Raw genomic sequence first — 21905 nt, 5'->3', positions numbered from 1 at the left:
TGGTGCTATGTAGCCATGTGTGTTAAAATTTTTTAAATAGGTTTAACTAGAAACGCTGGAGACTGGAAATGCAAAGCATCACATGGCATGTGAATACTAAACTTTTCTTTAAGTTTTATCCACTGATCTACATATAATGTGGTTTTATCTAGTGTTCTCACGACGTGTTATCAGTCGGCCATATTAGCGGTACTGAACATAAACAGTGCCACTGGACCAAACGAAACTCAAATGTTTTGCTGTTTATTGCTGCTGAAAATGGTCAGTTATTATTATTATTTTTAGCTGTACTAAGTCTAACATTTAGACTGAGTTACTATAGTTATAACATAAGTTATAACAAATCAAGGAGAAGAGTGCAAAAAACTGAGGAACAAAAGGTGTTTGTGGTTTGGTCAAATTGAATCAGGATTTCCAGGGCAAGAATCTTGACAACATTCGTGTTTGTTCTTATAATTTCCGGTCAGGTAGGTGAAATATTAGGGTAATATCTTACTTATTATTAATATCTGTGGTATGTATCTTTACAACTTATTAACTTTAGTTTGTCAAAATACTGTGCCCTGCTTACAAAGTCCTCCTTTACATGATTTAGCAGCTTCCACACGTTTTGTCCATGGTTTAGACAACATAAATTAGCAGAACAACATATTCAGTAGTACATTTATTATGCAATGATGTTTACATTCGATTATCTCCAATATGGCCAAGCATCTGGGTAACTGATCAAAAACCCGTTCTTGTGCTTAAACTGTCAAATACACGCAAGTTTATGTTAAAAACACACGAGTTACAAAACCAGTTGGTTGTGTCTGTGAAGGTAAACAGCTGGGAGAGAAAAAGCAGCGTAATATACAGTATACCTATACTGCTGTCTGTTTTGCAAAAGCATTTGGCAGCATTTCTGTGTGCTGTTGTGGGGCATTCACATTTCCTTTAGAAGATGTTGAAATCTAGTTTTTTATTGAGGTTTAGTTTGTGCAATACACAGAAACAACTCTTTATGGCTGACCGGTAAAATGTCAATTTATAGACCAAATTCATGTGTTGACTTCTTTCCACAGACTAATTTACTATTTAAGTTGTAGTGACAGTCAACCACACAAATATGCAAAAAAGAGAATATATTTTATTTTTTCCTCAACACTTAAACTAAGGTTTACATGCAAATAAACACTTCACGTTAGGACAGTATTCAGCTGAGCTGATGAAAAACTGATGTGATGAATGTATTTGTGTCAAACATCATGCATTAGAGTAGATATGAGTCCTGAGTCTGCCTTGATATTGAAAATTGTGCAATTTTATCTTGATTGTATTGTGAAAGTTGAAAAGTTACAGTGTTAGTGTTGGACAGCTGCTGAGTGTTTTAGTAGAAAGAACCAAAGTCCGTAGAATATGGTCTTTTCAAGTTACATTCGTTAAAGATATAATTCACCCAAACCTGAAAATTCTGTTACTAATTACTCACCCTTATGTCGTTCCAAACCCATAAGACCTTCATTCGTCTTCGAAACACAAATTAAGATATTTTTGATGAAATTAAAGAGCTTTCTGACCCTGCATAGGCAGAAATGCAACTAACACATTCAAGGCCAAGAAAAGTAGTAAGGATGTACATAAGAGAGGATAATAACAGAATTTTCATTTTTGGGTGAACTATCCCTTTAAGTATCCGTCCTCTTGATGGGTTGTTATCAGTCTGTTAGTAGCTGAGGCATGCCTGAAAAACCAACCTTGTTTTTGTTTAAACCTTCTGGCACTATTTAAGCTTTTTAGAGTTGGCATGAAATTAAAATTCAGCTATTTTCTATGTACATGTTATTTATCTCATTGTGAACGTTCATCCGTACATTGTTCTTGTTTTTTTTTTTTTTTACCTTAATTTTTTTATTAAAATATATTTCTATCTTCTGGTGAAGCATCAGACTTCTATCCTCGACGTCTCCAAACATTTGGTCCGCTTAAACCAACCCTTTACTTAAAATCAACTGCAAGCTCGCATTCAGATCTGCTTTCATCCAATCAACAACAGACAGATACAAACAGGTGCCCAGGTATGGCTGGGATTCAGAAATGTTTGAAAATGTTTGTCCTTCTAAGTGACAAAGTACTTTTAGGATGTCCATGGTCATTTTTCAGCATCCATAGTACAGTCACACTCAGTCAAGTCAAATTTTAATGCTTCTTGAAATCACGTGCAATCCAGAAATTCGCTGCAGTCTATTTTCACTACATCTAGCGTCAGTTTCCCTCCACTTAAAACCAGGGGCTCCAGGAAAGGGCTGTGAGTGCTTGGGAAGAATTCAAATTCGTCCAAACCCGTCTCTTCTTCTTCATCTTCCTCTTCTCCTCCACTTATTGCACCATGAGTGGAAATGTAGTCCTCTGTGATGTCTGTGATCCTGGTGATCTGGGTGGCGTCAGAGGAGCTGGACTCCTGAGAGAAACTTTTGATGTAGGCGCAGATGGGGGGATAGGAAACTTCCTCCACCTCCACGTTATCGGGCTCCTCATTCACGCTGGAGTCACATTGGTCTAGGTAGAATTTAATTTCACTCTGTGTGGGAAGGGAAACAGGTGTGTGTTGGTTAAGGAATTGCATTTATAATTGCATAAATCCAATTAAATTTTTAAACAAAATTAGAATAGTGCAATAGGTTTGGGCGAATTTGAAATAATGTCATGTCATTCCAAACCCATATGGTTTCTTTGTTCTGTGGAACACAAAAAAATGCACTTGCATATAAAAGACACATTCTACTTGACATTCTAAAGCAAATTTTTCTGTATTGCTTTTATACAACAGTTCAATAAACATGTTAATATTGGGTAACTTACATTTTGGTTACAAAATACAAACGTTGCTGTTTTGAAGACAGTTACAACAAAATGGATTTACTCACCCTCAAGGCCTCCTAGGTGTATTTGTCTGAAAGAAGAAAGTCATATACACCTAGGATGCTTTGAGGGTGAGTAAGTCATGGGGTAATTTTCATTTTTGTGTAAACTATCCCTATGATTCAATAGCTCACTCACAATGTAAGTCAATGCACGTAAATATAGTGATGTAACCTGAAGAAAAATCCACTAAAAAATTCCCACCAAAGAATACAAAGAATGAAAAGTTAATATTGTACTTTATATCAGGGGCCAGTTGCAAAAACAAAGCCATTAAGTTAAACATTTGGGTTGGTCACACAAAATCTCTCATTCCATTCACTTCCATTTGTATGTAAGAGAATACCAGAGACTGGAAACACAAGCTCATGCCAAGAGGTTTTGCATTTCAAAGCACTTCAAAGTACAGGTTAGGTGATCTCTGACCTGCAATTTGGAATCATGTGTGACCAATAGAATATCGATACATCATAGCAAGAGCTCTTAAAAGAACAAGCGTTAAAGCTGCAGTTTTGTTTGGATTTATAACTATTTGTTATGTTAAATTTACGTTTTCAAAAAAGTGTCTGAAGAAATGTAATGTAGTCTAGTGTGACCAACCCTTAAAAATATGTCTTAAATTGAATTTTACCAACTAGCAATTAGCTAAGGGGTAATCAGTCTTACCAACTTGTAAGACTAGTCTAGGAAGTTTATGCAGCTGACGCCCAGTCAATCAAACTGAAGCACTAGAATTGCTAAATACATGTAAATTAGATTATTAAGCTGCAGTTTGAGGGGATGATTTTCATTTTTCTGCATTCCTCATGTTTCACAGAAGAAAGTCTTACTGGATGAGTAAATGATGATATCATTTTCATGATATTTCATTTTTGGTGAACTATCCCCTTCACCCAGATGCTAAAGCCTGTCTATGATGCTCATAAATGCAGTTAGGTGGCCTATTTGTTTTGAAAATACCAAGCATGTGATCAGCTAGAGATAAAAACAGGAAAATCTGACCATCCCCTAAGTCATGCCCATGACACTTTATATTAAAAAAATTAATATTTTATCACATTAAACTACATCTCTTATATTGTAATAATACATACTGTTGTCCTATAAATAATTATGATAAAATATAATATAATAGTATAGTATAGTACTAATAGAATTATTATTATTCAAGTATGTATCAAAAGTTCCAAAACCTAAAACTAACTTTTTGCCACACCTGCCAACGGCTGGTGACGTGATAAAATTTACCAGCCAAAAATTTTTTTTTTACTGGCCATCAAACTCTTTTTGCAAAAACATGCAGTTTTTACTACTACAATGACTAAACATATTTACAATGTTTTTAATTTGTCCTGACTCTGGTGTCTCTATGCATTTTTCCCTCAATTTTACCTATTAATGATAGCCATTCAACATTACAGTATAATTAAAAGCTATTATTTCTTATTTTTAAGGTTTTCAGGAAATATATAACAACTTTTAATTTAAGTGATTCTAAAACAATATTGACAAACTATAAATTGTATATGCATAAACTGTACAGATTAATCTTTATTCAAGCTTCAAAGTTAATCAGCGACTAGAGCAGTCGAGTGATGATTTCTCTTTTCGTCTTTTGTTCTTTGATTTACACCAATGACAGACAGCATGTTAGGTTTCACTTTAAAAGCAGCGTGGTCTCTTTAAAACCTGATGCGCATGACGTGGATCTGGCACATATCCGATTTTCTCCAAACTCTTTACGCTCATTTAATACTTTATAACTCATTTAAGAATATGTTTATGATGTAACTCGGCAAAACTGTGTATTTTGATGTAACTGTGTGTTTTCGTCCGTTGAAGCGCTACTGGTGTGCTGTCTGAAGCGGCTCAGTGTATGCGTACAGCCGAACACGCAGCCTTTCAAAGTATACTTCACTGCACCGTTTAGGCAGCGTGTTGCCACACTCTCGGGTTAATGCAGAATAAAGAATGGAGAAGTTAATCTTCTGAAATGAAGCAGCAATATCTTCTCAGTTAAAAGTTACTAGTACTGTGTCTAGGGACAAGCTGGTTATCACACTGCTCTGACCTTATCTGACCTGGCTGTTGTTTTTTCAACACATTGCATTGTTATATTTCTTAAAAGTTTTACCCGCCAACTGGCGACTGACACTGTTACATATACACGCCAACACCATTTTTTTTTCTCGCATTTGCCACTTATTAATGATTTTGAAATAAATCTCTTCTGCTCACCAAGGCTGGATTTATTTATTAAAAATAAAGTTCCAAAATGCAGATTTTGACTCTAACACAGCTAGCATTTTCAGTGAATTGAAACTGAAAACACAGTACTGTTACAACAGACATGTAGCACGATAAAGCAATCTCAAATTCTCACCACCATTCAAAAAAAAGTAACACCTTTCAACACTTGCATTTGGGCTTTGAACCATTTGAAACCATTTAACTGTCCTGCAGATGGCGCTGCAAACTCGTACAGCGCTCTTAGAACCATTCCATCTATGATGTGTTAGAAAAAATAACCTCTTCACAGTTTTAGTTAATTACTTAAGGCCATTTCACAATTTCAGTCATCATGCATTTGCATGTATGCATCATTTTTATTACTAATCTGCATGATTCACGTGGGTCATGATTTTAGGCCAAAATTAATTCTGGATTAATATGAAAGAATTGCATCCCTGAAACACAGTGTGTGTGGGCAATTCCATACATTTACCTGGTCATCAGTGTACGTCTTTGCACATTTGCTGTTTGCTGGATCTGGAATAATAGGCAGTAGACACTGGCAACACCATAAGAACCTATCAAGCAGAACAGACATGGTAGTGTTTTAAATCACAAAAACAGGCCTTTTTTCTGTAGAATTTAAAGCATTCTGCTGATTCTAACCTTTTCTGGACAGAGGTGAACTGACAGAGGCACAGGAGGATTAGACAGCCCAAAAGTACTGCTCCACCAGCCAGAATGACAAGGGACAGCATTCTCTCAGCTGAAAGAGGACGACATAGGTTAGGGCTGCACGATAATGACAAAAATCATAATTGTCGATGATTCCCTTGAAATTGTAATTGCGATTATTAATTATAATGATCACAATTTACATTTAATGATATTTTGAATAGTTTTATATCATTGTTTAAAGCAACTGTATTCCACATTTTTATATAAAGTTTCTTCTTTAAATATTAAAAAAAAATAAAATTAAAAAAATAAAACAATGAGGAAAAAACTTGTAGGAAAAATACCCCCCCCCCTCTCTCTCTTACACACACACACACACAGGTTTGTTTTTGTGAATTGTGGGGACTTTCCATAGACTTCCATAGATTTTATACTGACCAAACGATATTGTCTATCCCCTAACCCAACCCTAACCCTAAACCTAGCACACAGAAAACATGTTTGCATCGTTACACTTTCGGATAAACATCATTTACTATTTTTAATAATTTTTTAATATTGTGGGGACCGCAGGCTGGTCCCCACAATGTCAAAAATTTCAGGTTTTACTATCCTTGTGGGGACATTTGGTCCCCACAATGTAGCAAAAACAAGTACACACACACACATCTTCATCAAGAAAGCATAATAATGTAAGTGGAAATTGTTTTTTTTGTAATTGTGCCTTTGAACGATTACATAATTGTGGCATCTGTAATTGTAATCACGATTAGAAATTTGATTAATTGTGCAGCCCTAACATACTAAGACTGTATTTAGTGTTATACATAAGTGTTTTAGTATAAGTGTTTTACATGAATACATACAGTCTGATGGTGTGCAGAATGGGAGATCACTTCCTCTGGGTCCCTCCCCAGCATCAGTCCAGGCAGTGACCCATAGATTGTAACACTGTCCTGGTGACAGTCCACTGATGACATACTGTGTCTCTGGATGGTCTACACCTGCAGCCAAAGTGTAGCACCACATTAGAAAACTTTAATATCACAGTTTAACTATAATAATTGATAAACACCCCAAGCAAGTAGCAGTCTGTTCTGTGTTTGCTTAATAAAAGAAATCTTGGGAGCCAAAAGTAAATACTGTATCAGTGTAAACATGTATCCACCAATTAAAGGAGAAGTCCACTTTCAAAACAAAGATTCACATATAATGTACTTACCCCATTGTCATCCAAGATGTTCATGTCTTTCTTTCTTCAGTCGTGAAGAAATTATGTTTTTTGAGGAAAAAATTTCAGCATTTTCTTCCAGAATGCAGTTTAATTGCGGCTTCAAACGATCCCAAATGCGGTTGTAAACAATCCCAGCCTGAGAAAGAAGGGTCTTATCTAGCGTAACAATCAGTTATTTTCATAAAAAATAGTACAATTTATTTACTTCTTAATGTCGAACGCTGATCTTGTCTCACTCTGCCTAAACTGTTTTTGTTCTGGGAAAAACTCATCTCATGTTCTCCCTCAACTTCAAAATCGTTGTTGCTGTTTTACCTTTTTTGTTAAGGGTGTTTGATCTTCTTTGCATGTTCACTTTGCAAAGACTGTGTCGGAACTTCTGCAGAGATGTAGGATGATTTTGAAATGATTTTTGAAGTTGAGGGAGAAAATACTATTGGAGTTTTTCGACATACCCTAACTGTCTTGAGCCATAATACACAGAGTTCAACGAGAGCAAGGCAGGACGAGCGTTTGAGAATAAAAATATTTAAATTGTTTTTTTTTTTTCTTTATGAAAATAACCCTCGTTTCGCTAGAAAAGACCCTTCTTCCTCGGCTGGGATCCTTTACAACCGCATTGGGATCGTCTGAAGTGGCATTTAAACTGCATTTTGGAAGTTCAAACTCGGGGCACCATAGCAGTCCATTATATGAAGAAAATCCTGAAATGTTTTCCTCAAAAAACATAATTTCTTTACAACTGAAGAAAGAAAGACATGAACATCTTGGATGACAGTGGGTGAGTACATTATATGTGAATCTTTGTTTTGGAAGTGGAGTTCTCCTTTAATGCTTGTTTAACTGCCTTAAAATAAGCCTTACTGAAATTGTGAATATCTCCCTTCAACTTGTCCATCAAGTAAACAGTGTATTTTTTCAAACAGCCTCTTCTTTTCTTGGGAGGGATTTTGGACCATGTCACGTTCATGCTCTCGCTCGTCTTCCAGCCAAGCTGAGGAACTGGACCCTGTTCTGGGACTGTGAATTCCAAGATACCGTGATTACGATAGGTAGTGTCATGCATTTTTATTAATGTTCTCACCAGGGCTACATTTATTTTATTAAAAATAAAGTAAAATAATAGTAATATTTCTGATACATTTCTATGCATATTTCTCTTTTCTATTTTAATATATTTTAAAATGTAATTTATTCCTGTGATGGAAAAAAAGCTTAATTTTCAGTAGCCATTACATCAGTCTTCAGTGTCACATGATCCTTCAGAAATCCTTCTAATATGCTGATTTGGTGCTCAGGAAACACTTCTAATTATTATCATTATCATTATACAGCTGTTTAATATTTTTGTGGTAACCATTATTTTTCTCAAGATTCATTGCTGCATCAAAAATTTCAAATATACCTAGCTGAAAATAAATAAAGAAACACATTTTACTCACTGCAAACCTTTGAATGGTAGTGTGCATATATGCAGAGCTGAGGTCAAAAGTTTACATACACCTTGCAGAATCTGCAAAATGTTCATACAAAATCATACAAAATGCATGTTGTTTTTTTTATTTAGTACTAACCTGAATAACATATTTCACATTAAAAAAAATAGTTGAATTTATAAAAAAGACCCGTTCAAAAGTTTATATACTCTTGATTCTTAATACTCTGTACCTTTTCTTCTTTTTTTTTTTAGTGATAGTTGTTCATGAGTCTCTTGTTTGTCCTGAACAGTTGAACTGCCCACTGTTCAGGTCCCACAAATTCTTTGGGTTTTTAGCATTTTTATGTATTTGAACCCTTTCCAACAATTACTGTATGATTTTGAGATCTGTCTTTTCACACTGAGGACAACTGAGTGACTAATATGCAACTATTAAAAAACGTTCAAATGCTCACTGATGCTTCAGAAGGAAAAATGATGCATTAAGAGCCAGGGGTGTAAACTTTTGAACAGAATAAAGATGTGTACATTTTTCTTATGTTGCCATATTTTCTCATTTAGTACTGCCCTTCAGAAACTACAGAAGATACTTATGTTTCTCAAAACACAAAATAAATTAAATTAAACCAATCAGAAAGTTTTCACCCCCCAGTGCATTGTTTTTTCTTTCTGGAGCGTCAGTAACTGTTTGAACCTTCTGCAATAGTTGCATATGAGTCCCTCAGTTGTCATCATTGTGAAAAGATGGATCTCAAAATCATACATTCATTGTTGAAAAGGGTTCAAAAACACAAAAATGCTGAAAAACCAAAGAATTTGTGGGATGTGAAGGAACTTTTTTGGAGAACTGCGGGGAGTTTTAACTGTTCAGGACAAACAAGAACCTCATGAACAATTACCACTAAACAAAACAAAACACAGTGGATCATTCAGGTAACAACACAGTATTAAGTATCAAGCGTATGTCAAATTTTGAATATTGTTTTCTCTTGTGGACTATATGTAAACATCTTTTATGTAAATTTTTTTATTCAGATCAGTACTAAATCAAAAATAACATGCATTTTGTATGATCCCTCTTATTTTTTCGAAAAATAATTAACATTTTGCAGATTCTGCAAGGTGTATGTAAACTTTTGACCTCAAATGTATATATACTGATTTAACCTACTTCAATGAAGATTTACGCAGAACTAACCTGATTGCCTTGTGGCAAAGCCTGTAATGGATACCATTTTGGGACGAGATTGTCGCAGAGCAGTGACTGCACCCTGATAGCATTCTTGAGGCTGTAGACCTGAACAGACAACAGAATAAAAGGTACAAGAAGAGAGAGAGAGATACTACTTTTATGACAGTCTGGAAACCAAGCAACTAATTTTGTCTGGTTTTAACTCAAACCATCCAATCAAACCTGCCTGTAATGTGAACTTTGGCATCCACCACTTTAATCCACTGAATTCCCTCTATGTTTTCAACCGGATACCAATGCACCACATACTCAGTGGCAAACTTGGTCCAGGAGAGGGCAATGCTATGACTATTCAATGGCTGGTATGACAGGGAAACTGAAACCAGACCTGTGAATGCAAAAAGCATGGCTTAACTTTGCTATTTTAACCACATGCATTGACTTTTATTATTTTAAAATGGGTCTGAACCAGTTGTTTGGCTTAGGATTGCTAACACAGCACCTTTGTTAAAAAAAAAACAAAAAAACACAGGCTTACCTGGAACATGCAGCGGAATAAATTTGACAGGAGAATGGCCATCTGAGTTACTTGCGGACACTGACACAGAACAATTAGAACAGCATATGCTCTGATTTCTGCTGGGTGGAACTGCGATGAAAGAATTCATTCCCGTTTGCTCCCGAACACTTATATTATACCTCTGAATTTTCCCCTTAGCATCTGATATATTCAGTTCCTAAAACATAATGAACACGAATATTAAGGCACTCTTTATTACGCAGATGCATCTAACCAAAATCTGTGACAGAGTCAGCCATTAATGACACAAACATGACTCTAAAAAAGAGAATTCTCAAATCCATCATTTCCCCTAAGCCCCTACTCAGTTTTTGTAAACTGAAACTGAGTGTCGACTAACTTTTGGTTTCAGACTAACAATGTGTTTGGGAGATGCAATTCACGCAAGCAAACCATCGTCTAGTGGTGGTTTGACCTTTAAGGGCCTGTGTGAAAAGTGAAGTACAGGGGGAGGGGATCGTGTAGCGACCTGTCCGTAGCATGTACACCGCTAAATAAAACATAATTGTGGTCAGTAAAGTGTTACGTGCCTTCCAAAATATGCGGAAACACTTGCTGTTAGGTTGTGGGGGTTTCGGTTCTTGAAGGTACCAGACATCAAGCGCCTTATCAGGAGCTAAAGAGAGAAAGAAGAATAAAAACAGTTCCGTTCAGTCACTTTCTTTTTCTTTCAATTGGCGTGTAAATTGTAAAATGTTGATTATCAATATACTGTGGGGTGTTTTTCTCTAAAATAATCCCCACAGTTTTTTTTTTTCTAAGTTACACCACAAGTTGCTGATTGTGAAATTTGAAAGTCTTTTCTGTGATCCCGTCTTAAGTAGGTTAAGTAACAGATGATCAAATGTGTATTTAATCGGTCACCGCTCAAGTTTGCTTTAGCTATTTTTGCCCATTATCTCAAGCACCTGAGGCACGCTGACAAAGAAGTGACTATTCTACGTCAGTACAGTCAACTTATCTAACACCATCATAATTCTGAAGTACTCTTTCCAGAACATGCAGAACTACCTACATTCATTTGATCCCTCTCACCCTTCTGATGACTTTAAAAGAGGTATACAGCTCACAATAACTACACAAGAAAACCGCCTTCAAAATTTTGTCATTTTGTAATCCTCCCTGGGCCCTAGACCACAAAACCAGTCATAAGGGTCAATTTTTTGAAACTGAAATTTATACATCATCTGAAATAAACAAATAAGCCTTCCATTGATGTATGATTTGATCATAAGACCATATTTGGCAGAGATAAAATCTCAGGGTGCAAAAAAATCTAAACATTGAGAAAATCACCTTTAAAGTTCTTAGCAATGCATATCACTAATCAAAAATTAAGTTTTGATATATTTACATTAGGAAATTTACAGAATATTTCATGGAACATGATCTTTACTAAAGATTTTTGGCATAAAAGAAAAATTGACCATTTTGACCCTGGCCATTTCTACAAATATACCCGTGCTACTTATGACTGGTTTTGTGGTCCAGGGTCACATATATTTTGTAACTTACCTTCTTCTTTGGTTTTTGCTTTCTTTGGTTGACTCCAGTCACTCCACAGACCTACTTTCTGGTTTATTTTCCTCCTGATCTGGAACGTGTATGTACTATCTGGCTGCAGTGAGGATATGTTCAATCTGCTCTTAGCATTAATCTGTGGAGACAACATAATATAATGCGTTAATGTAATATCTTAACTAAGAAGATTTCTCTGGATTTCTGTTAAAATGTCTGTCAAGAACACAGAGACTATATTTAAAGGAATTCTATTATATTTAAAGGAATTCCTCCTTTAGTAAAATAAAAAGAGAATATGAAAAATGCGAGCATCTGTTTTCCATAAAACAACAATAGATGGAGTTTTAAAAAGTTGTGCTGCTTAATATTTTTTATGGAAACTGTGATATATTTTTCAGGATTCTTTGATGAATCAAAAGTTTAAATGAGCACAATTTGTTTGCTGTTCTTTATACATATGACCAATAATAATAATACATAATAATAATAATAATAATACACAAGTAGCCGTGCACGGCTGTGATTCGTCCGTAGGCATGAGAACACACACACTGTTTCCCAATACTAAATACTATTATTTATACAAAATATTATTCATTTAATAATGATATTTAATAAACAACAACAGCCAACATAAAAGTTGCTAGGCAATTCAATCAAAAGTGCATAGCGCTCTGATATACAGCATTGAAGTTTCACAAAATATAACGTGATGAGATTTTCCCCTGAGTCAAAACTATTTACTCTGGAACAAATAATATATTAATGAGACCAAAAACTGCCTGTTAGATTTACCCAAAGCGATTTATATCTTATGTTTAACCACTATAGAGACATCAGAGCCAGTGGAAAATGACACAAAGTCTGGCTGAGGTGAGGTGCTCTTGGCAGGTTCATGAGCATCGAATGGCCTCTGACACCCCGGGGCTCACACCTCCGAAAACATCAAAGCACATTTTCAAAACAGATGTAATCTTTATTAACAAGCTGCATATTTGAAGTCTAGAACTTCTACAACTCTGGGCAAAAACAGTGGGCGTCAGCCATGACCCTCACTTTGAGAAACACTACAAGCAAAACAAACTGTGAAATGGTTGGACTTCCGATATCACTAGAATATCGCACTCATCTCAGCCAATCAGATTCGAGGATCAGAAAGAACTGTTGTATAAATTTGTATATCTTCATTCACAGTCAAATACAGCATGGTATCTATGAATGAATCACACACTGTTTGATGTCACGGATGTCAAACGGCGTTCAGAATTTCCCCGTTTGTGTTCCAAGGAGATGAAAGTGAGTAAATAATGCCAAATGTTAATTGCGTTTGAACTATCCCTTTAAGCACGCCATAGCATCACCAGTGGAAAGCATCTTTAGGTTTAAAATCAACAAGACCATCTCTGGATCTCCAAACATATTTCTTCAAAGCTGGCTGTCCTGTACTGTATGGAATAGTTTCTGAAACTAATTTCATTGATAAAGGCACATCAAGACATTCATTGTGGGAAGAGCAACAGTCAGCGGTTCAGTTTCCTAACTATAAGGATGGTGAAAAACCCCTTTCTTGACGTTTCTTATTCCAGGTTTGAGTCATCAAGGAGGGCTTGCGGTTTGACGACCAAACTAATCTGTGAGGTTTTGTGGGTTTTGTCTGTGTCATCATGAATCGACTTGCAACTCTGCATTTTTATTTATCAGCCTTACCAAGATAGATGACTGATAGGTCTGCAAGTACAGAAAAGTGGCTTTGACTCCAAATACCACTTCAATGTGATTGTAACTGAAAATGTAGAACAATTAAACCACATTTTAGAATCAGAAGCTTTTACCTGGTTGGTGTTCCAAATGCCATTTCCTGAGCTGTACTGGATTTCAACCAAGTTCATGCTATGATTGTCTGTGTGTAGGTTGCACCATCGGGAGGAGCAGCTCACTTCACTGATGTTAGGCATTGAGGGTTTTGCTGTAAAGAAACAAACAAACAAAAAACAGAGAAGCAATGCATCATTTACAGTCCACACTAACTAAATGCACTCCAAATCTTTCTTTTAGATAAGATCTTTTGATGTAGTTGTCTTTAATTTAGTCAACAGGTGGGTTGGTGTAAAAACAACAAATTCTACAAATTGACCCAATTTTTATTCTTTGGAATCCCCCAGCCCACAACCACTTTTTGCGCAGGCACAACATGACGAAATGACAGGCAATAAAAGCTATACATCTTCCGTGTGGATCATTTGTTTCATAAACAAACCAACAATTTGTCTGAGAAAGATGAGAAACAGAAGCTTTTGTCTGAGTTTTACGTTCTTTAGTGCAGTGCCTCTTAACCAGAAAACTCCCAAGGGGGCCTCAATACAAGTTTTTATTTCGTTTGTTTTGTTTTGTTTTGTTTATTAAGAAAACTGCTTTAGTGTTTTGCAAGTACGCAAACAAAAATCTTATCCACACACTGTACTGCCGGATTTGATTTGCATCATGCAACATTTCTGCTTTTTGGTGTGGATAGAAAAACTACTTGTCATGCAATGATTTCGTTTTTTGACTTCTGCTATTCTTGTATTTAAAGAATTAAGATAAATCAATTCAGTAATCAATATTAAGCAGAACTTATCCTAAACAACTGAATGGTTTCACTCTATTGGTGTTTGAAATTATGAGTTTGAGTAATTCTTTACCTATATTGCTGAGGATGAAGGTGTGGGGGCCTGAGGTTTTTGAGCCCAGGCTATTAGAGACGTTGAGCGACACAACAAGCTGTGATATAGGGCTTTTGATAGGGAAGGTGGAGTGACAAACTCCTCTAGGATCCATAATACTCATATATTCAGGGTGCGGGTCACCGTGAACCCTGAAAAAGCATAGGGAAAATATCAAGTAACATAATTAATGAGATTTTTAATTGTGTCTCTGCTTTGGGCTGTATCATATGATCTGTAGACTCCTTGTAAAGCTGATTTGACCTGTTTTACTAACCGTATTTTACAGGTCGTGCTGATTATGGTACCTCTTCCTGTTGTCCAAATGCAACTGACATTGCCAGATTTCATTTTTTGAATGCAGGTCAGATTTTGTGGAACATCTGGAGGGTCTGAAAAGAAAAAGCACATGACTGTCATGCATGAAATTTCACTTCTAAGTTTCAGAGTCTCCACCCGTGCCAAAAGGTGGAACAGATCATACTCGTCAGCTTTTACCACTAATTTTGTTACGAGCATTCTTCGCTGCACATTTTCTCTGCACATAATTTGTCACAAAGAATAGGTGTCTTTATTTTGCATGTCTAAAAGACATATCTCTAGCAAAGTTGAATAATGTAGCATGATATAGCGCAGGGTTACCACACCTTTGGACCAGTGATCCCCCAAGACTTTTCCAATTGTTTAAGATTAACATAATGCAGTTATATAAAGACTGCATTTCAGAACTAAAAAAAAATTGGGAACCCTGATATAAAGAGATGTTGTAGAAATTTACAAGCTTACATCCTGGTTTGATGTCAATTCCACATGGTTCTGTGTTCCCCTTACACTTGCAGCTGTAGATGCTCAGATCTGTTATATTCTCAACGTCCACCGACATCTCTTTTGGGGAATTGGAGGGTTCTTGTTTAATTAGTGTCGTGTTCAGAAAAGCCTGCTTGATGCATTGCTCGGTAAAGTTGCAGGAGAAGGTGAATTTGGATCCTAAGAGGACTTCTTCTCCTTTGCTTGACTTTGCAGTGCACACAGTTCCTGCAAGAAGTATAAATAAATATAAAAAGAGTATGCAACAAAAAATGTTATCATGGGAAACACAGTATATTTACAACAGAGTTGTAACCATTCCTCCGTACTCCCAATAGTCATAACAGTCAATCATTGAGTGTTTATAAATGATTAATTATTAATTTTGTCCACCATAATTCTATAAATAGAATGTTTACATCCCCAAGTGTTGTACACTACAGTCAAATGTTTTTTTTTAAGATTTGTAATGTTTTACAAAGAAGTGCTCACTCTGCGTTTATTTGATCCAAGCACAGCAAAATTTGATAAACTTAAAGCATCCTTGTTAAATACAAGTATTAATTTCTATACCCCCCCCTTTAATCACAGGAATAAATTACATTTTAATAAATATTCAAATAGAAAGCAGTTATTTTAAATGATAATAATATTTCACAATATTACTGCTTTTACTGTATTTTGGATCAAATAAACGCAGGCTTGGTGAGCAGAAGAGACTTCTTTAAAAAATATTTTAAACATTAAAAATCAAAAAACATTAAAAGTCTTGCTGTTCAAAAACTTTTGACTGCTAGTTTATATTAACTAAATTAAAACTATGATAAATTCAAATACAAATTTGAATGCATAAGCCAAATGTTCCAAACAAATGTAGCCTGTCTAATTTCAAATCCACGTTCTCAGGCTGTTCTAAAAAACATGTTTAGATCTCAAGTGCTGGTGTTTCTTAAACTACAGACAGTTTTGGTCTTTAAGACTCTTTTAGTCATGTATTTTATTTGTGCAATATTATTATCCAACAGTCAATAAGCAAACATCACAACAATATAAGCCACAGTATAATTTCCACCACATTATCAAATGATGTCATTTTTTATTTAATATAACATTCTATGCTAGAAACGAAAATGATCTGGCTGAGCCTAATTTATAGCTAGCATTAAATAATATTAACAAAAATGTATTTTCACGTCGCCGCCATAATAAAGTTTACAAGACCTTGAAATAACGAGAAAAGGTGGTTTGTCGAAATTAAAGTCAAATCCTAGCTCATAAAATTGCCCGAATAAATTGAAAATAAACATGTCATACCTCCATGTGCACCTGTAGCCAAGATGAAGCACAAGACGACGAGGACCGACCACGTACATTCAGAAGACATCGAGCTCAGTGCTGAAGATCACACAAACTCACAAGACCCACTGTGGATAACCATAAATGAGATTTTAAGCGTTGCCTTCCCATTTTACTTCCTTATTGACCAATTCACCTCACTCTTTTATCATTAAGACGTGTTCTACATTAGACAAATATGTGTAGCTCAGCAGTATACACGTATTGTATTACAACAGTAGGGCGTTTGTCACGACGCGTCAATGTCGCGTAGTTTTGAGACTTGAATTCCAGAACGGTTCATCGGTTAAGATAACACTTCAAATACTTTTCAAGACTTGGTGGTATATAACATAGCTGTATACTCACCCCTGCCCATGGGACAGACCTGTTCGGTTTGGTCATTTGTGCTGATTGTGGGTTTTAATGTGGCAGTAGAGCCGTCAGGCGCATCTCCTCCCTTTTCTGTTGAAGAAGTGAGAGCGCGCAATGCCTTGTGTGATTTGCTTAAACACGAGTGAGTAATGAGCACTTATGACATCAGTACCCTCTACACTCAATATACTGTAGGATACTGTTAGTCAGGAATGTTTTTATTCATGTCTGTATTATTACGTACAGATGACAGTAAACAACGCTCGTTACTGTTACTGCAGTGTATTTTTAGGTTTGTGAAAACGTTATTAATTATAACTTGATTATTTAACACCATTGAATCAATGGAACATTTTTTGCTTTGAAACATTTCACTTAGAAGAATAAAAATAGAAAACCGTTGAATTGTTATTTATAAAATGTCAGTTTAAAAAAATTCTAATATAAACCTAAAGAGATGTTTTTAGATGGTCAGTTTAATACTTTATCCAATATATTAGCCTATATTATTATAGGAACAAAAATGTTCTGCATAATCAAAGTGCTGCTAAAGCATTGAAAATGTCCACCATCAGGGCAATAATTAAGAAGTTCCAATCCACTAAGTATGTTACAGATCTGCAAGGAAGAGGATGTGTGTCTATATCGTCCTAATGCACACTGAGAATGAGAGTTTGAGTGGCCAAAGACTCTCCAAGGATCACAGCTGGAGAATTGCAGAGATTACAAGTTTTTTTTTTTTTTTTTTTTTATTAAGAAAACAAGCAAGCAAATAATCTAAAACAACTAAAAATCTAAAGTAATGCTCTAAAAGAATGCTCGAAAAAGCAAGCTCCTAAATATTTAAGTAGGTAGAAAGTATATGTGACCCTGGACCACAAAACCAGTCTTAAATCCCTGGGGTTTATTTGTAGCAATAGCCAAAAATACATTGTATGGGTCAAAATTATAGATTTTTCTTTTATGGCAAAAATCATTAGGAAATTAAGTAAAGATCATGTTCCGTTAAGATATTTTGTAAAATTCCTACTGTAAATGTATGAAAACTTCATTTTTGATTAGTAATATACATTAAGAACATTATTTGAAGAACTTTAAAGGTGATTTTCTCAATATTTTGATTTTTTTGCACCCTCAGATTTCTGATATTTAAATAGTTGTATCTCGGCCAAATATTGTCCTGTCCTAACAGACTATACATCAATGAAAAGCTTATTTATTTAGCTTTCATATGATGCACAAATCTCAGTTTTGAAAAAATGACCCTTACGACTGGTTTTGTGATCCAGGGTCACATATTTAGAATATTTGACTGAGAATAGCCTTTGAATGAAATGGTTGAGAACCACTGCAACAAAAATGTTCTGCATAATCAAAGTGCTGCTAAAGCATCGAAAATTTCCACCATCAGGGCAATAATTAAGAAGTTCCAATCCACTAAGTATGTTACAAATCTGCAAGGAAGAGGATGTGTGTCTATATCGTCCTAATGCACACTGAGAATGAGAGTTTGAGTGGCCAAAGACTCTCCAAGGATCACAGCTGGAGAATTGCAGAGATTACAAGTTTTTTTTTTTGTTTGTTTGTTTTGTTTTTTGTTTATTAAGAAAACAAGCAAGCAAATAATCTAAAACAACTAAAAATCTAAAGTAAAGCTCTAAAAGAATGCTCTAAAAAGCAAGCTCCTAAATATTTAAGTAGGTAGAAAGTATATGTGACCCTGGACCACAAAACCAGTCTTAAATCGCTGGGGTTTATTTGTAGCAATAGCCAAAAATACATTGTATGGGTCAAAATTATTGATTTTTCTTTTATGGTAAAAATCATTAGGAAATTAGTTAAAAAGATCATGTTCCATTAAGATATTTTGTAAAATTCCTACTGTAAATGTATGAAAACTTAATTTTTGATTAGTAATATACATTAAGAACATAATTTGAAGAACTTTAAAGGTGATTCTCTCAATATTTTGATTTTTTTTGCACCCTCAGATTTCTGATATTTAAATAGTTGTATCTCGGCCAAATATTGTACTATCCTAAAAAAACTATACATCAACGAAAAGCTTATTTATTTAGCTTTCATATGATGCACAAATCTCAGTTTTGAAAAAATGACCCTTACGACTGGTTTTGTGATCCAGGGTCACATATTTAGAATATTTGACTGAGAATAGCCTTTGAATGAAATGGTTGAAAACCACTGCAACAAAAATGTTCTGCATAATCAAAGTGCTGCTAAAGCATTGAAAATTTCCACCATCAGGGCAATAATTAAGAAGTTCCAATCCACTAAGTATGTTACAGATCTGCAAGGAAGAGGATGTGTGTCTATATCGTCCTAATGCACACTGAGAATGAGAGTTTGAGTGGCCAAAGACTCTCCAAGGATCACAGCTGGAGAATTGCAGAGATTAGTGGAATCTTGGGGTCAGAAAGCCTAAAAAAAAATCAAACAGTCCCTACATCATGTTTTTAAAATGGGTTTTAAGAAAAGAAAACTCCTGGCGCATCCAAAAACTCCAACAAATTCAGTTGCCAGACATGAATGGATCTTCAAATGGGACTGGCTTCTATGGTCAGAGCTTTTTGACAGGGTTTGGTGCCCACAGTTATATATACTGCTGGATCTTTAATGTTGTGGGCCTGTTTTTCTGCTGGAGGTCTTGGATGTCTTGGATACACGGCATCATGGTTTCTATCAAATACCAACGGATAAATAAACCTGCCTCTGTTAGAAATCTTGTAATGGACCATGTTTAGATCTTCCATCAAGATAATGATCCAAAACAAACATCAAAATCAACACAAAAATGCGTCACTGAGCACAAAACCTGAACCCTGACCTGAACCCTGTAGAAAATGAGTGTGGTGGACTGAAGAGAAGAAGCACCAAAATGGAGCTGGGAGTCTGAAGGATCTGGAGAGATTCAGGATGAAGGAATGGTCTCTGATCTCTTGTCAGGTGTTCTCCAAACACATCAGGCATTGTAGGAGAAAACTCCAAACTGTTATCTTGGGAAAAGAACGTTGCAATAATTGGGTGCCAGTAATAGTGGCTACGTGAGCTAGAGAAAAACATGTATTTCATTATGCGATTTCCCTCCTACTTTTTTATTGTTTTACTTCAGTGAAAGGTTAGAATTTCAGACATTTTTTGAATGAAAGATCAAAAGGATAAACAATGCAGATTTATTTTCATAGCCACCTTTGCTCATATTTACCAAGGGTGCCAATACAGCATTAGTGGGCGACACTGTGGTATTGTTATATATAAGGATATATAAGGTGTTAATGGGTTCTCTGTGACCCCAGACAAAATATAGCACTTACATGGATAGCATGGGGAAGTCCACTTCCAAAACAAAGGTTCACATATGATGTACTCACCCCCTTGTCATCCAAGATGTTCATGTCTTTCTTTCTTCAGTCGTAAAGAAATTATTTTTTTTGAGGAAAACATTTCTGTATTTTTCTCCATATAATGGACTGCTATGGTGCCCAGAGTTTGAACTTCCAAAATGCAGTTTAAATGCGGCTTTAAATGATCCCAAATGCAGTTGCAAACGATCCCAGCCGATCCCAGTTATCTAGCGAAACAATCGGTTATTTTCATTAAAAGAATACAATTTAAATACTTTTAATCTCAAACGCTCATCTTGTCTTACTCTCCCTGAACTCAGTGTATTCTGACTCAAGACAGTTAGGGTATGTCGAAAAACTCCAATCGTATTTTCTCCCTCAACTTCAAAAATCATTTCAAAATCATCCTACGTCGCTGCAGAAGTACCGACCCAAAGTGAACATGCAAAGATCATCAAACACCCTTAACAAAAAAGGCAAAACAGCGATATAGGACGATTTTGAAGTTGAGAGAGAACATGAGATAGGAGTTTTTCGACATACTGGTTCATCGACAACTGTCTTGAGCCAGAATACACAGAGTTCAGGGAGAGAAAGAAAAGACGAGCGTTTGACATGAAAAAGTATATAAATTGTATTATTTTTACGAAAATAACACTAGATAAGACCCTTCTTACTCGGCTGGGATCGTTTACAACCGCATCTGGGATCGTTTGAAGCTGCATTTAAACTGCATTTTGGAAGTTCAAACTTGGGGCACCATAACAGTCCATTATACGGAGAAAAATCCTGAAATGTTTTCCTCAAAAAACATAATTTCTTTACGACTGAAGAAAGAAAGACATGAACATCTTGGATGACAAGGGGGTGAGTACATCATATGTGAACCTTTGTTTTGGAAGTGGACTTCTCCTTTAAGTTTTTAAGTTGAAACTGGTAAAAACTTTTTTACAGTGTGCCTACATCGTGGTACTCTTGATAATGACGGAATATGTGATTTAAAGAAGAATTGTTAAATAAAGTCATTATTTTAGTTTTCTTTGCGCACAAAAAGTATTCTCGTAGCAATTGGAATGCCATGAGGTCAAGTAGTTAATGACAGAATTGCACGTCTTCCCAAAGTCTAAAAAAACCTTTCTCAGCCTTGTATAAGATATTGGATGTTTTCTCTGATCTAAAGAATTTGATCTGCTTTCAAGTGCAATGGCAGCACTGCATTATTTTACATTACATGCATAATCATAAAGGGACTAAATAGGTGCTTTTGCAAGGTCAGACTGCCCACCCACCCTTAAAGTTCCCACACATCATCTCGAAAGATGTAATTCAGTACCACAATAATAGATTGGAATATTTGTGCAGAGTAGTGCTACGAATGAGTGGATGATGTCTCCTCACGTGTGAGATGTCGAACTGTATTCTTAAGGGCGACATGAGAACTTTCTCAGGAAGTTTTAAAAACAACTTTGCGGTGCAGGTGTCTCTGCAGGATGGTGTGTAACTGAGAACCAAATGAACCTCTTGAAACTCACTGCATAATGGCATAAA

At 35.6% G+C, this 21905-nt stretch overlaps 1 protein-coding gene across 1 annotated transcript; it reads right to left on the bottom strand.

The window, feature by feature from the left end:
* Nucleotides 1-1109: 1109 nt before the first annotated feature.
* il12rb2 (interleukin 12 receptor, beta 2a) lies at nucleotides 1110-17120 on the bottom strand. The gene is made up of 16 exons (XM_051113170.1): nucleotides 16990-17120; nucleotides 16600-16709; nucleotides 15265-15513; nucleotides 14756-14870; nucleotides 14458-14630; nucleotides 13609-13742; nucleotides 11771-11912; nucleotides 10786-10871; nucleotides 10214-10412; nucleotides 9902-10063; nucleotides 9682-9780; nucleotides 7910-8065; nucleotides 6678-6815; nucleotides 5800-5899; nucleotides 5627-5711; nucleotides 1110-2560 (listed from the first exon to the last, which is right to left on the bottom strand). The coding sequence occupies exons 2-16, from the start codon at nucleotides 16667-16669 to the stop codon at nucleotides 2195-2197; spliced, it is 2274 nt and encodes a 757-aa protein (XP_050969127.1). The 5' UTR covers nucleotides 16670-16709; nucleotides 16990-17120; the 3' UTR covers nucleotides 1110-2194.
* Nucleotides 17121-21905: the final 4785 nt, after the last annotated feature.

The sequence above is a fragment of the Labeo rohita genome, chromosome 6 (genome assembly GCF_022985175.1).
Source record: "Labeo rohita strain BAU-BD-2019 chromosome 6, IGBB_LRoh.1.0, whole genome shotgun sequence".
NCBI classification, from domain to species: Eukaryota; Metazoa; Chordata; class Actinopteri; order Cypriniformes; family Cyprinidae; genus Labeo; species Labeo rohita.
Note: the sequence above shows the minus strand (reverse complement) of the source record. Positions and strands in the feature narration are given on the sequence as shown.

Coding starts and splice junctions, on each gene's coding strand:
- il12rb2 (XM_051113170.1), bottom strand. CDS start 16,669: ATGTCTTCTGAATGTACGTGGTCGGTCCTCGTCGTCTTGTGCTTCATC. Junction 14,631..14,755: donor AGCACGACCTGTAAAATACG/GTTAGTAAAACA, acceptor ATGCTTTTTCAG/GGTTCACGGTGACCCGCACC. Junction 2,561..5,626: donor AGACGTACACTGATGACCAG/GTAAATGTATGG, acceptor CTTCCCACACAG/AGTGAAATTAAATTCTACCT.